This window comes from Falco naumanni, chromosome 2 (genome assembly GCF_017639655.2).
Source record: "Falco naumanni isolate bFalNau1 chromosome 2, bFalNau1.pat, whole genome shotgun sequence".
Taxonomy (NCBI): domain Eukaryota; kingdom Metazoa; phylum Chordata; class Aves; order Falconiformes; family Falconidae; genus Falco; species Falco naumanni.
Window position 1 is genome coordinate 79,058,143 of NC_054055.1, and position 14,049 is coordinate 79,072,191.

General features: G+C 36.3%; 1 protein-coding gene across 4 annotated transcripts in view; it reads right to left on the minus strand.

Annotated features, from left to right (window-relative positions):
* The window catches only part of BRWD1 (bromodomain and WD repeat domain containing 1), a 63,285-nt gene that overhangs the window by 25,767 nt on the left and 23,469 nt on the right, over nt 1–14,049 (minus strand). For 2 of the 4 annotated variants that reach the window (XM_040585092.1, XM_040585093.1), the window contains exons 20-29: nt 13,317–13,407; nt 12,218–12,358; nt 10,113–10,198; nt 9,047–9,242; nt 7,900–8,016; nt 7,652–7,759; nt 7,154–7,278; nt 6,957–7,039; nt 6,378–6,489; nt 388–449 (exon numbers count right to left, since the gene is read on the minus strand). In XM_040585092.1, coding sequence (XP_040441026.1) covers nt 388–449; nt 6,378–6,489; nt 6,957–7,039; nt 7,154–7,278; nt 7,652–7,759; nt 7,900–8,016; nt 9,047–9,242; nt 10,113–10,198; nt 12,218–12,358; nt 13,317–13,407 — 1,121 coding nt within the window. Of the gene's footprint in view, nt 1–387; nt 450–5,799; nt 5,940–6,377; nt 6,490–6,956; nt 7,040–7,153; nt 7,279–7,651; nt 7,760–7,899; nt 8,017–9,046; nt 9,243–10,112; nt 10,199–11,353; nt 11,410–12,217; nt 12,359–13,316; nt 13,408–14,049 lie in introns of those variants that run through there. The other 2 variants (XM_040585094.1, XM_040585095.1) reach the window with 2 other exon arrangements.

Genomic DNA, 14,049 nt, shown 5'->3' on the forward strand with positions numbered 1-14,049 from the left:
TTGAAACTTGACATTTGGAAGCAGCAGGTTTTATTCCATAAGCCTGAGCTACACTTCTTAAGTATTTCCTTCAAAATTGCTTTGGAAGATGCAAAGGAAAACAATATAGGTATATTCAAAGTATCTCACCAAGTCTGAAGTAAGACTGTCTTTAAGAACTTGCTTGCCTAAACGCACAGAAACACCCTGCTGACATTCTTTATAATTTAAAGGACAACTATTACCATCTAAGTTCCACCTGTTAAGTAGATATGCACAATGGATACTGTACGCAGAAGACTTAGTGGCAAGAAAGACAGGAATTGTATAAGGTCTGCTATCTGCATGAGTTGAAGGAACTGGAAAGAGGGAAAAGCACATTAAACTGTTAAGTGAGTTTCTACCTACCATTATCAGGAACTGGTTCCATGTCCCATGGGCTAAGCTTTTCAATTTCACCGTTGTCCCATCTGATTCACCAAGTTAAAAAAAATAATAAAGTTATCGTGACTCAGAAGTATTCACTCCAAGCATATTTAAATCACAGCTGGTTTTAGGTATCAATAAGATACACTGTATAAACATGCATATAAACAAAAACATTAGCTAGCCATCAGCTTTCACAGTGCAAAAAATAAACATTCCTTATAATGAATTTCAAATTAAAACTGTGCTCCTGATTTTGGCTATATGCAACTTACCCAATATAAAAATCAATTCTACAAAGCCTGTATCAAGAAGTTGCAAAGAAAAATAAGCCATATATTTGGAAAAATAAGATAACATCAAGGGGAAGATACGAGAAAAAACACACAGGAGAATTTCTTTGCTAACCACAACAGTAGTTGCCCAAGTCTGGAATGTTTCAGAGAAAGGAAGAACCGTGAGTGAGGTACTTGGTATATTAACATTTCATTTTATAAGGTATGCTACATTAAGACAAATAAAAGAGTAAATATAAAATAAAGAATCTAAAGTTAAGTAAGGGCCAAGAGGAAGCCAAGGCAAGCACAGTTGATACTGATAGTACAGTACTGATATTCACTCTGATGCTTAAGTATTACATATGAATATCATTTTGAGATCTCTCCAAATCCTACCACTTTTACGCAGATTTTTACATGTTTTTAATAACAAATAGCAATGAATTTTGGTATTTCAAGGGTAGGAAATGCTGACTTGATCAGCTCAACACCCTACTGGTCCAGCTAGACTAGTAATTTGTGTCTTTGAAACTATTATTGGGAGATGCTGTTTACGGAGAGTGTATGATCCTGGTACAAGTCCATTCTACTTGTACTTCCAGCATTCCTGGCCACTGTATTCCCTGAGGAAGGTTTGTGAATACATCCCAACCTACGTCCTTTAGGATCTGTTTTATTTTTGTACAATACCTTTTTGAACCTGCTAATCCTGTTTCCACAACCTCCTGTGTAAATACATTTCCAAAGTTCATTACCCCCAATGTTAAAAAAAAAAACAAACCCAAACCCTTTTAAACAAATCTCACACAAATTTTAACATGTACCTCCAGTTCTGTCATTACAGAATGTGGTGAAGAGCAATTCTCTATTCATCCTGCCTATCACCTTTATGATTTTGTCAGCTATGAAACAACCCCTTTCACCCTCCTCTTCCATCTGAAGAGTCACGTTTTTCTTAGTCTTAACCCATAAAGCATCTGGTACATACTCTTAATAATTTTAGTTGCCCTGTACCTCTCCCAAAACCATTATGTCTTCCTTTAGATGCCAAGACGTAAAATGCATCAACACATCAGCACACCACACTGCTAGAAAGCAGTGAGCAATACTGTTTTGTCCTTGATATCCTTTCTGATTGTGGCCAACACCTTGATGGTTTTTGTAGCTGCCACTGTGCACACAGCTGGCATTTTGAGAACTCTCAATGACTACCTCAGCACTTCTGCCTTCAGCGGAATCAACTAACAAGCTCAGTATCATATAAGCATAAATAAGACCATTGTTCCCTCGGAGGTCCTACCTAATATACATCTGTTCTGACAACTGTCTGGTACTTTTTACCCATTCAGTTTTATGAGGTCCTTCTGGAAGTCCTCGCCTTTATAATAGTGGTTGACTACTACCTGAAATGACTTGTGGTATTTGGATATTTCACCGTGCAAGCCCTCCAAGAGGCTTAGAAGGACACTGAGTAAAGCTGTCCCAGCACCAGTTTGTGAGAGAGCCCACTACTACAGCCTGAAATATGATTGTTAAGAACCACTCTTTCGCACCTTTTCCTTCAACCAATATGCAACACCTAGAAGTATGTGCTATAATCCTATGCAGTCTTAGTTTCTTTAACATCTCCAAGAGAAACCCTGTCAAGGGCTTCTCAACAAAAAAATCCAGATATATGCTGCCCACTTTATTCATATGCTTACTAACAGTGTCACAGAACTTCAAAAGGGGTAGAGACAGAACTTCCCTGTACAGATGAAGTGCTGTCTCTTTCCTACAGCTGAGTTCATCTTTATGCTTAACAGCATTATTTTTTATTATAGGCACATACCAGAAACTAAAGTCAAATATATCAGTCTACAGTTCACCAGTTTCCCTCCAGAGCCTTTTCTGTTGGCCAGAGTTACAACAGCAATCTGCCAGTACTCTAGTACAGGGTCCAACTGTAGGACAGTTTGCAACTTTGCCAGGAGATTTGTATCAAAGTTCTTTGAATGCCTGGGTGAATGCCATCTACTTCTTATGACTTAATAAACATAGATATTTGGTCTAATAACTCCCTGGTATTTATTTCAAACAAACTGAAAATTGAGATGATCATCCTTACAATACTTTATAACTAAACTCTGCTCAGGAAGAAGCACTTCTCCATTATTTTGGATTACCCATCAACTTAGGAAAACCTGGATCCATGCAAATTCAACCTGTTTGGTATTTATGAACTAACAGAGTTCTGAAAGCTCTGAAGATTGATCCGTTTCGTTTTCCTCTCCAGTTAATATACAATACTTCAGTTGTTGGTATTAATAAATGTATGTACTACTTCATAATGCATGTAAGACACCAATACAGTTTAGTACAGCTTAAGCCCCATTTAATTCTGCCTAAGCTCCATTCATACAGGTAATGCAACTTAATACTATATAAAGCTGCTTCTACACAAATACCTATTTTTGTCCAGCCAATAAAATAACAAAACATTCAACTAGCACATCTTCTATTTATGTACCATCTATACAACAGTGACGGTGACAGTTTGAGAGGATTCCTAAGTGTGTGACAACCTGGTTACCAATAAGTAATTCAGTTACGAACATTCCCTTCACTGTAGACATTCAAGACTGGCCTGGACACAACTGTTCACCCTGATCTAGGTGGACCTGGTTCAACAGGTAGTTAGACTAAATGATCTCCAGAGGTCCCTTCCAACCCTGACCATTCTGTGATAGTGTGAAGTTACATGGCAATTACTTCCCTTCACATTCAAATGTGGTTTCCCACACTCTCCATCACTGAGTGTTTTGAAGCCAACTTTCAAGGGTTGTTTCTGGTATTAAAAAAAAAAAAAAAAAAGCAGTTCTATTCTAATAAAGCTCTTTGTCTCAGACATGGCAAAGAACAATTGCAGATGCTCAAACTCAGCTGGATTAGCAAAAGCACCATAACCCAAATCCTGAGTGAAGAAGAGAGACAGCATATTGCAGTTTTTCCAAGACAGTCACAACCGCTTCTGTTTATGTTGTTCTTTCCTCTGCTTAAACAGATGCAAGATGAAGTGTATTTGAAAATCTTTTTGCATCCAATGTATAAAGCATATGGATGCAAATTATGAAGCTACTGCTGCTGAATCATATGCAGATTCTTGGGCAGACATGACTTGAGAAAGAACTAATGACCCAGCCAAGTCTCAAAACATAACTATACCTGCAAAACACTCCAGACATTTTCATATACACATCTTAGGAATCTTCTCTAGAAGATAGTTAAGATAGAAGAGTCAGATTCTCTACAAAAGCAGCACAAATCTTTAAAAAGCTATTTTGAAAGTGGTCTTTAAAGAGCACTGCATTCCTTACCTACTCAATTATTAAACTAATTTCAAAGCAGCTCTAGACTTTCCTCTGTTAAAGGCTGGTCCATTAAAAACCTGAAATATCCTTTAGTGTTCACAGAAGAAAGGAGTCTAGGAAATCAGCTGTATGATTCTTTCGTAACTGGCAACTTGATTTTGAAATAGCCAAGAAAACAACCAAAACCCCCACCTAAACTTACTCCTGGTAACATAACAAAACATATGAAAGGTGTAACATGTGGAAAGTTACACATGTTCCATGTACATACGCTCCATGGGAGCATATAAAACAGTTTGAGCTAACATAAAATTTAGTGTTTTGAAATAAGATTCAGTAGTATATACATAGTGGTATCTGGACTCAATGGAATTTAGTCTATACATGATTTTACAGAACAAGGGAAAATGTACTAGCCAGTAACTCATATATTTTTACACCTACAATACCTGCAGGAGGTATGCTTCAAGTGTACTATCCCTCATGCCTGGGACACGAGTAAGATGTCAGTAAACACCCAGCACCATTTTAGTTTGTCAAGACCCTCTCTTTATATAAGAGTCCAAATGCAAATGAAATGAGGGCAAGAAGTCAGTGTACTGATAGCCTGGATTTCAGTTTTTTGTCTGTACTTACTTTCTTATTGTGGGTGATTAAGCAACTATCAGAAAGAAAAAACAAGTATTTGCACATACTAACAGATCCTTTATGTGTGTAGCAGTCCTAGCTTTATCACTGTCAGGAACATGAAATCCTTGTGGTCAGATGATCTGTTGCGGAGACTTATTTGTTGTTTTGTTGATACCACTTTTATTTACAGCACATCAAGAATGCCAATTTGCTAAGCGTAGCTGTCAAAGCAAAAGTGAAAATTCACTTGCCAAAAGCATACAGGCAAGAACTTCAATCTGGAAGTTACTTAAACCTTCCCACTAAGGAAAATAAATGGGATAGATGACAAGTAAGGTAGATGAGACATGGACCCAAAATATGCACCACAATCTTGGCAGTCTTATAGAATTGTCTATTAGCTACAAGTACTTCCTCTCTTTGGGATGAGCGACAGGTTCAAAAGCCTCTGAGTGAAAAAAAACATACAAAGCTCTCCAACAATGAAACTCTGAATATCGAATATACTATAAGAGACATGGGAAGATTCTCTGGTCATGATAGAAACAGGAGTGTTATGTATCCACTGTATATTCTGCTTACAGTCCTCCCTTGCTGGGGGAATCCAAAGCAAGCAAGATCCCAGAACCATTCCAGACAGCTTGAACAGGACAAGGACAATATCCTCATTCTGAAGGCTGAGGCTCCAGAGCTATCTTTGCTCACCTTTCAAAGGACCTCTTTGCTGGTATGAAAGAAGGTGCTTAAAAATGCCACTAACATCAAACTATCACGGGGGGATAGTAGGGAGTCAGTTTTCAGAACACACCTTGGATAAAGAACGTATGAGTCCAACTGTCTTGTTACCAGTCTGACTCAGATGCTCTGGGCTTTTTGTGTTTAAGCAGTTATTTTTTTCTACTCAAATACCCTTGATTTGCTCAATGTGCCATGTTTTGAACAAGGTACTTGATATTATATGCCTTCGTCTAGGCAGTATTATCTCTGACAAGTAGACTGGTCAAAGGGATTTGTCTGTTACAGGTAACACAGGGTCACATCACTTGCCAGTTATCTAGCAGAGTATCACCCAAAGAGGAAATCAAAAGGTGAAATTGCAAGTGGGATCTACACAGTAGGGAATATGACAGAATACCAGTAGGCAGTGAAGAGACTCAAGTTCTGTCTTCACATTCATGTGTCAAGCATGAAGAGAGAGCAACGTTTGGAAACATCCTCTACAGGAGTCACAAGTGATAGCATGAGATCATCTTATACGTATACTCGCTCCTGTGGACTATAATGTGAAAGACAGTAGTGTGAGAACTTAGAGCATAAGGATCATGATGTCAGCAACAACAGAAGAGATTCAGCATGCCCCATTCAAAGCCAATTGTCAATGAGGAATAATAATTTACGTGCACTGGAAATTGCATTGCTTGCTTTATGGAAGAGATTCAACACTAGTCGTCACAAAGTGATTTGCAAAATGTGAAAGAGGTCTTATGTAAAATGTAAAAGAACTTCTTTTACCATATTACTATTCACTAAGAAGTTGCCACGAATTATTAAATGTTCATGTTGTGCTAGATTAGCAACTTGAAGCCATTAAGCAGTGATAATACAACCAGTAAAACCATTTGACTAATTTATACTTTCTCATACCAAAGAGCCAGCTATGTAAGAGGCAACCCACACTACTACCATTAGAAGTGTAAAAGCTTTTTATACTTACTTAACACTGTAGCACTGAAAGTGACTATCTGGATACTGAGACTGATACGGTTCTTGTCCCAACACTGTTCCAAACCACCATGCATCATCAATAATGGATCGGAACCTATCGGCTAGAGCAAATAAAAGTCTGCGTAGACATTCTACCATGAAAAGTTAATTATGCTGCTTCTACATACAATTAGAAAAACTTCTGATCAGTTTATTTCAGTTTGAAGTTCTAAATGCACTGATACGCAATAAAAGATGAGACAACTTATTGTGCCAAAAAACCTGAAGTGCTAAAATCTAAGTAAGTTTGCAACTTAGCTACAACATAAGTGAACGCTACAGTCCAATGTTTTGAAGAAAAACACGTTTTAAAGATACGCGTTTTGAAGACTGTATCTTAGATCTATGTTAATCCCTCCAAAATGATTAGTTACAGCAGTTAGTAAGCTCAAATTTCTAATGGGCAAAGGGACCGTACCTATCAGAGAGCTCTCTGAAGTAGCATCTAGCATATTCAGCAACTAGCCAAGGACAAATTTTTGATTTCAAAATCATTTAGTCTATTCAAAAACCTAGAAAACATACTTACATGCTTGCCAGTTCCTTTGCCGTGCCTCATCATAAAACTGACGTAATATAAGGAAGTCAATAACATCTGGCATATCGTGGTACCTAGATAAAAAAAATTTAAAAAATCCCTCTCGTGTGTGCCTTAGGGCTTTAGGAAGAAGCTTAAAAAAACCCGTATTTTTTTAATACTTTTCAGAAAAATAAAGATGCACATACCTGATGGAAAAGGATTTGTCTGTGTGTTTTCCAGTGGCATGATCTATAAAAGCAAGCTTGAGACAACACAACGTGGGAGGACCAATTTCGTATCTAATTCCAACAATTTTTACTAATTCCTGGTCCTACAGGTAAGAACAAACAAACAGTTTCAGCAATTATCACCTTCTGGACTATGCACAGAACTATTAATACAACATTAGTTAGCCAAGCACATGAATTCTACCACATGCAAAAAAAGCCAAAAATATTAAAACTGTATTTGAGATTTCAATGGAAGACAGTCTGTCACACTTGGCAGTTTTAACACCGGTATTTATATTCGGGCTTCCCACAGGTAACTCCAAAGACACTTTGGTAACTGAAGACATCTTCCCATATTGTTTCCATAAGGAAACAGCATGACCTCACAAATCAACATTTTGCAAACAATGTAATACAATTCTTCATTCACAGACTACTGGTGTTGAACCCACAGTATCTTCAGTGCAGACCTACCCTAAGGACTACTTTTCTCCATGGCTCCTTGTGTGGGTTCAGTTCATAAATGTTATTTCTTCTAACCGCTTCAATGTAAGCTTCATGTCCTTGTCTGAAATATATTACCTAAAAATAAAAAAGAAACCAAAAAAAATTCACAACAACAAAGCACACAAAGAGTAAATGTTTAAATGTTTTCCTCTATTTGGAAACTATAATCATCTTAGGTAACACAAGCGTTTAAAGATCTTAATCCATATACTTACCTCGTCGCCCATCTGAGGAACAAAAGGGGATCTTCGAAGAGCTGTGTCTGTTATCCAAACAGGAGGATGGCAATCATAAGACAATTCCAAGTTTACTGGCTGTGTTGCAGCATTAGCCTTCACATTTAATAGACAGCAAAATTAGATATAACAGACATATGGCTGACATGACATCGAAACAACTAAATTAATTTTAATTCAGCAGACAAAAGCTTAACTTATACAACACTAAACTACATTTCCAAAAATATATTAGCAAAATTCCTCCAAGGCTTTGCTCAAGTTCTAACTGTATCTGTATACTAATATTAAGCATTCCTTTCCTATATGAAGATTTGAGTAAGCAAGGTCTTATTATTAAATACAGACCTGTATTATGCAGGTCTTAAGAGAAACACAGTTTTATAATTTAGACGGCAGTCTCAGTGCCCAATTAAAAATCTATCAAGCTGTAAGAAACTATTTGATGATGAAAAATTATGAGAGATATTGCACAGTAAATGTCCATATAAAAACAGTTCCAAAAATACCATTTTAAGAATACTTAGAAGGAAGTGAAAGGATGGAGAGAAAAACATACCAAAATAACCCCAAGCACTTAAAAAAAAAAAAAATAAATGTTTGTCCCTTTATGGTGGAAAACAGCAAAAAATAACGAATTTAACTTCAAAAAGGATAATTATTTAAACAAAAATTTCAGTAACCTAAAGACAACTAATCATTGTAGCATATGAAGAATTAAAAATTCAACCCAAATATAAATGGCCACCACAAAGACAGTGACCACCTCCCTTAAGTTTTTAAAAAAACATTACTTAAAACCAGACAGTTTAACAGGGTATTAGTCTAGTATTCTGAACAGTTATTTAATAATCACATTTCCCCTTTGAGACCAGCAACCTTGAGAACCCATTTTATTTGAAAAGTGAAAATTACTTCCATTTGGAATGTAGATTCCTCTATACAAATCAGCAGATACCTTGCATTTGGAATAGTCCTAAATTAATGAAGGGTACACTGTATGTAGTGATACCAATATTCTTGTCCAATGGCAGGAATAATTACTTTTAACAGTTTCCTGTGAAGACGTCTAAAAACTTAAAAGAGAGAAATTTACTAAAGAGCAAGTAGAAGAAATTAACTGTACCTCCTCCTGCTTTTTTGGTTTGGGTTTTTTCCTCCTTTTTCTTCTTCTTCTCTTTGGAGGAGATGATTTCCCTGCTAATACTTCATCTTCAGAAGTACTGCAATATCTGATAGCTTTCCGTCGAGAAGTCCGTACAGGAGGTTGTAAATTAATGCCTGCATCAGCGATCCAGTCAGAGTATCTACTTGAAGAATCACTGTCCATAGTGGATGGGGTCAAGGAAAATATAAAACCAAGTTGTCAATTTTTCAGAATGCTGAATTCTCTTAGACAAATATCTGTAGATCTAGATTGCTGTTGAAAGCACTATTAAAAGAACTGAAATTACTTCAACCTGTTGTAACACTTCACATTTAACATGAGGGTTTTTTTAAAAAGTGCTTTGAATTACTGTGTTCCCAAAAAACTAAGTCTGGTGAATTCTAAAATCAGTAATTTTACTTAAGAAAATTGTGCAATGAAATTCTGGACCAGTTAAGAGCCCTCCCTGAAGAACACACTAGCTAAACACTACTTAAATTCTTTAAAGACAGTTCCACAAATCTCACAGGTACACATTTGCTTTTTTTTTTTTAAACTATCTCTCTCAGGATTTTTCAGTTGTACTGCTATAGAATTCACAACTAAAAAGCCATAGCAAAGTGATGAGAGTTATCTGTAACTTCAGTTCTAAATAAAATTATAACCTTATGAAAATTATTTTTTCCCGACCATTTTTGTAAGACCAAGCAACTGACTGTTGCTACATTAACAAAAAAGCAAAAAAAAATCCCAAACCAAACAAAACCCCCCATCCCTCAGTAACTCAACAGAACAAAACACACTACAAAAAACACTCCAGAAAATCTTGTTTCTCCTTGCCATCTAGCAAAAAGAAAAATATTTGAAACTACATTAAAAGACAGAAATCTTTGCTAAAATGGAATACTAAATAATGCAATATGTCAGTACAGTATAAAATGTTATTACATATGAAGCACAACAGAACTTCCATACAACTTAACTTGCCAAAACTCAAGTAAAACTCATTACAGTAGAAGCTGGGATGTGTTTGTTCGCTTTTTACCTAGAACTATTACTGTTGCTTTTCTTGTCACTTCTCCACTCTTCCTCTTCATCAGACGAGCCAGAGCCCTCACTTTCTTCTGCTTCCTGAATTTCAAAATAGGCTGTCAATCCCAAACCTTCTTAAAGCACATAGTTTAATGGTTTGAAACATAAAACCCATTATCCATTCCTGTCTGCGTATTACCAAGTTAGGAAGAAATTTGGTAAAAACAGTTGTTAAAATGGAAATGAAAGTAGTTCCCTTCTGTAGCCAATTTCAACTTACTCTGTTAACCTCAGGAGCGCACTATTAATCATTAACTTCTGTATATTCACTCACTTTTTATTAGCCAGATGTGGATCCACCTGCTGTAGCAACTCTTCACAAAGCAATAATTCTATCCCCCTGCCATATGACAGTTCTACATTTTTCTAGTCTTAAGTTCAAATCATTTATCAAAGTGGAAATTGATTTTGCTTCCTTCAAATTCCAGACTTACTATGCTGTAATTAGGTCATGTCAAGTACACAATAAAATCTAGCTCACTAGAATGCAAAAGAAGAATTTAAAGACCGCACAAGGAACAAGTCAAGGAAAACTATCACATCTCCCATTCACACACAACTTACATACTGTTAGCGGCTCAGCACTTTTCTTGTGTTTTTTCTCCCCTCATTAGTTATGCAAGTTAGAATGAGGTGATTTTTCTGATTTTAGTATCAACCGATTGACCAAGTATTAATTAGATTTATTCATGCACATATTTAAATGCAAAACTAAATAGTCAAGATACATCAAAATATATTACAACTGAAGTCATTTGCTGATTGCTGTTCACCAATTTATTTGCATTAACTTTGTGTTTTACATGTGTTTTGTATAACTGAAATGACTAAGTATCATGTATTACTCATGTCTCAAGTTATATGTTGTCAAGCAAAAAAGAAAACAAGATTTAAACTTGCAACTTCAAGTTTGATACTGTTTGAATTAGTCTAGCTGATTGTCATTTTCAGAATAACAAACTTAATAGTCTTCCCCCAAAGACCTGTTCATACCTGTGTACAGGATGGACAATACTCACTAAGTCAGTTTTCTTTTATCCTACCATTTGTAGGATTAAAAGAAAAAAAACCCACCATTTATATCACAGCTTGGCTTCTCACAGTATTATTAGTGTTGGTATTATTAGATCTAACATCGCTGCCTCAAAAATATTTAAGTATATGCAGTGTTTACAGGACAATGCACATAACTACCTGCACTTCGTGTGCTTTGAATTTGTCAGGTGTCATCTGTCAACTCTCCTCCCATCCTATTCCCAAAATAAGGAACACTCGATTAAATCTATGCGATTATTTGTTTTGAAACACATAGAAATTCTTTATTAAGAGGCTAGGAGAAGAGTCAATTTCCAAAGAACATTATTCTTCATCTTACAAAATAATCTTACCTCCTGAACACCCCCCCATTTTGTTCACCATTCTTCCTTAACACAGGAAGTGACTAGTCCAATACATCTGACCTTCTCTTTCCACTTCTTCCCCCCTTCCCAGCGTGAGACTATTTCCTTGTGTGAAAGGCAAAATAAATGTAGTCCAAGCAATCCTACTGCTGTCTACAGCATCTGATAACACAACAGTCAAAAGCTCCTGCTACCCACAGCAAAGTCCCATTGCACCCCAAGCCAGGACTTGGCAGAGATAAAGAGACTCCGTGGAAGAACCACATTAACAGGCTTCACATTTTCCAGTTTTAGGTCTGTGCACAAATCTGGGAAGGTTTTGCAGAGGAACAGCAAAACACACCTGAAATCCAAACTTCACTTTAAACCAACCTCAGCACTTACATCAGGTTTTTGTCTTGGACTGTGGATTTAGTTTAGAAGATTCTCAGAAAAAACAGTTCAGCCATTTATAAAATTACAGGAAAGATTGCCATTATTTAAGCAACAGACAACTAGGTTCGAGAAGTGCTAACAATAATGATGCTTACAGAAATACCTTCCTTGGTATAAGAGAAGGGTTTTTTTGTCAGCTTGTTTGTTTTAAGAGAAAAAAGGCACATTTACATAAACTTCACTTATTGAGGAATTCAAGTTCAATACAGAACTCTGAAATTACCTGCTCTATGAAGCCAAAGGAGTCATCTCTTTCTTCATCAGAAGACTCCAGTTGTTCAATGTTATTCCGTGTTCGGTAACTAGCGTATTTCCGTCTATGCAGTCTACGCTTAGATTGTATTAATGATGACTCAGAGTCACTCTAAATTTACATAGGAAGTGAAAAAGAAAGTTACATAAAAGCATATATGCAGCAAACTTTTATTGAGTGAAAGGGTGGCTAAAAGCACTGCTCAATATAAAAGCTGAAACAGCTTTATCACATCACATCACAGCCTGATCACGTCAAAACTCCATTCCACAAGAAGTAATTTTCCTGTAAGCCAGTAGTTTTTAAATTTGCTGTTCCCAATTTAAAATCTAGTAGTTCTAAGAAATTTATCCTCATAAACTACTGTAAGCTACAGATTCATTCACATTATCTGATAAATACATTTACAGAAGCAAGAATTAACTGCCTACAACATGAAGTTCTGAGAGGACCTGAAATCCTCAACTCCCCCCAGTTAAGGGGATCATGCAGTAGAATTCTCGTGTCAAATTGTTTTGTAATGCAAGACACAGCAGAGCAGGCCACTACCTTATAAAAACAGTATAATAACCAATTTTTCCTTCTTATCGATCCATTCCAAAAAGTAGACAATGAAAAAAATCATTCAAAATGTGGTAAGTCTGAAAAAGTTGCCCCACGGACAAAACATTGGTCTTCTAAAGTAAAATGACATGGGAATTGCAATTTAGCCTACAATTCTTCAAATACAAGACCCTGAATATTCTCACTTGCACCTTAGTGCCTTAGCATGGACCTGCAACAACTGTCCTTAAAACTTTTAACTGCAGTAAAACCAGAATGGCCTGAAATCAAGCCTGCCTTTTAAAATTACTAGCAAATACCTTTGATGGAAGGAGGCAAGACTAAAAGAAAAAAAAAGAATTCTAGGTATTCATAAAAATGCATCAAACCTTGTCCTGCAATAAGCGCAAGCTGAATCAGCAGAAACTTCTGAAGACCATGTCTTCTGAAATGTCTCCTTCCGTTTTTTAAACCACAATCTGTCCCTAGGCACAAAATGCCCATTTTCCTAGAAGCTGCTGCATACCTTTTCCAATGACTCAAATGACTTTTTCTTCTCTGTTGCATAAAGATCTCTCTCCTCTTCCCCTTTTGCAATTCGATATTCTTCTTGCTTCCTACAAGAAAGTAATGAAAATCTAATTCTACACCTGTTTTGACAATGCTGAAAAGTTAAGTAATCCATTCTATTTAAAGATCTATTTAAAAACCCCTAACACCTGATTTCATTACATTACTAATTTCCGATGTTATTATTTCTCAGTTCCAGAGTATTCTCAATTCCTCTCATTTCCAGAGTAAAGAAGATGAATATTAAGAAAGTCTTCCTTGTAAATATCAGAACATAAACCTTTTCAACCTCATTTTTAACCCACATTTCTCCCTTGGCAATCAATCTACCTGCCAACACTGGGGAAGTTTTTTAAAAACTTCAGAGATGTGGCCATACATATGGCTGTACCATTAAAAAGAAATATTTAGCTACCTATATTAATTCTCCTTTTCACAGATGCATACTGATAGTACTTTTGAAAGCAACTGTTTTAGCATTTCAAGTGCTCAGTGCTGCTTCTGGTCATAAAACAGCACCCCCACAGTGTCTCACAAAAGCACAGTCTCTCCCAGCTCTTTCAAGAGAAAGAATTTAATCTATATCACTTTATTTTTGAAAAGGCAAGAATCCAAGTAAGCTAACTCCCTTTAAGATGACTTAAAATACTGAAATATGGGCGAATCATTCCCTAATAAACTAGAGAAAC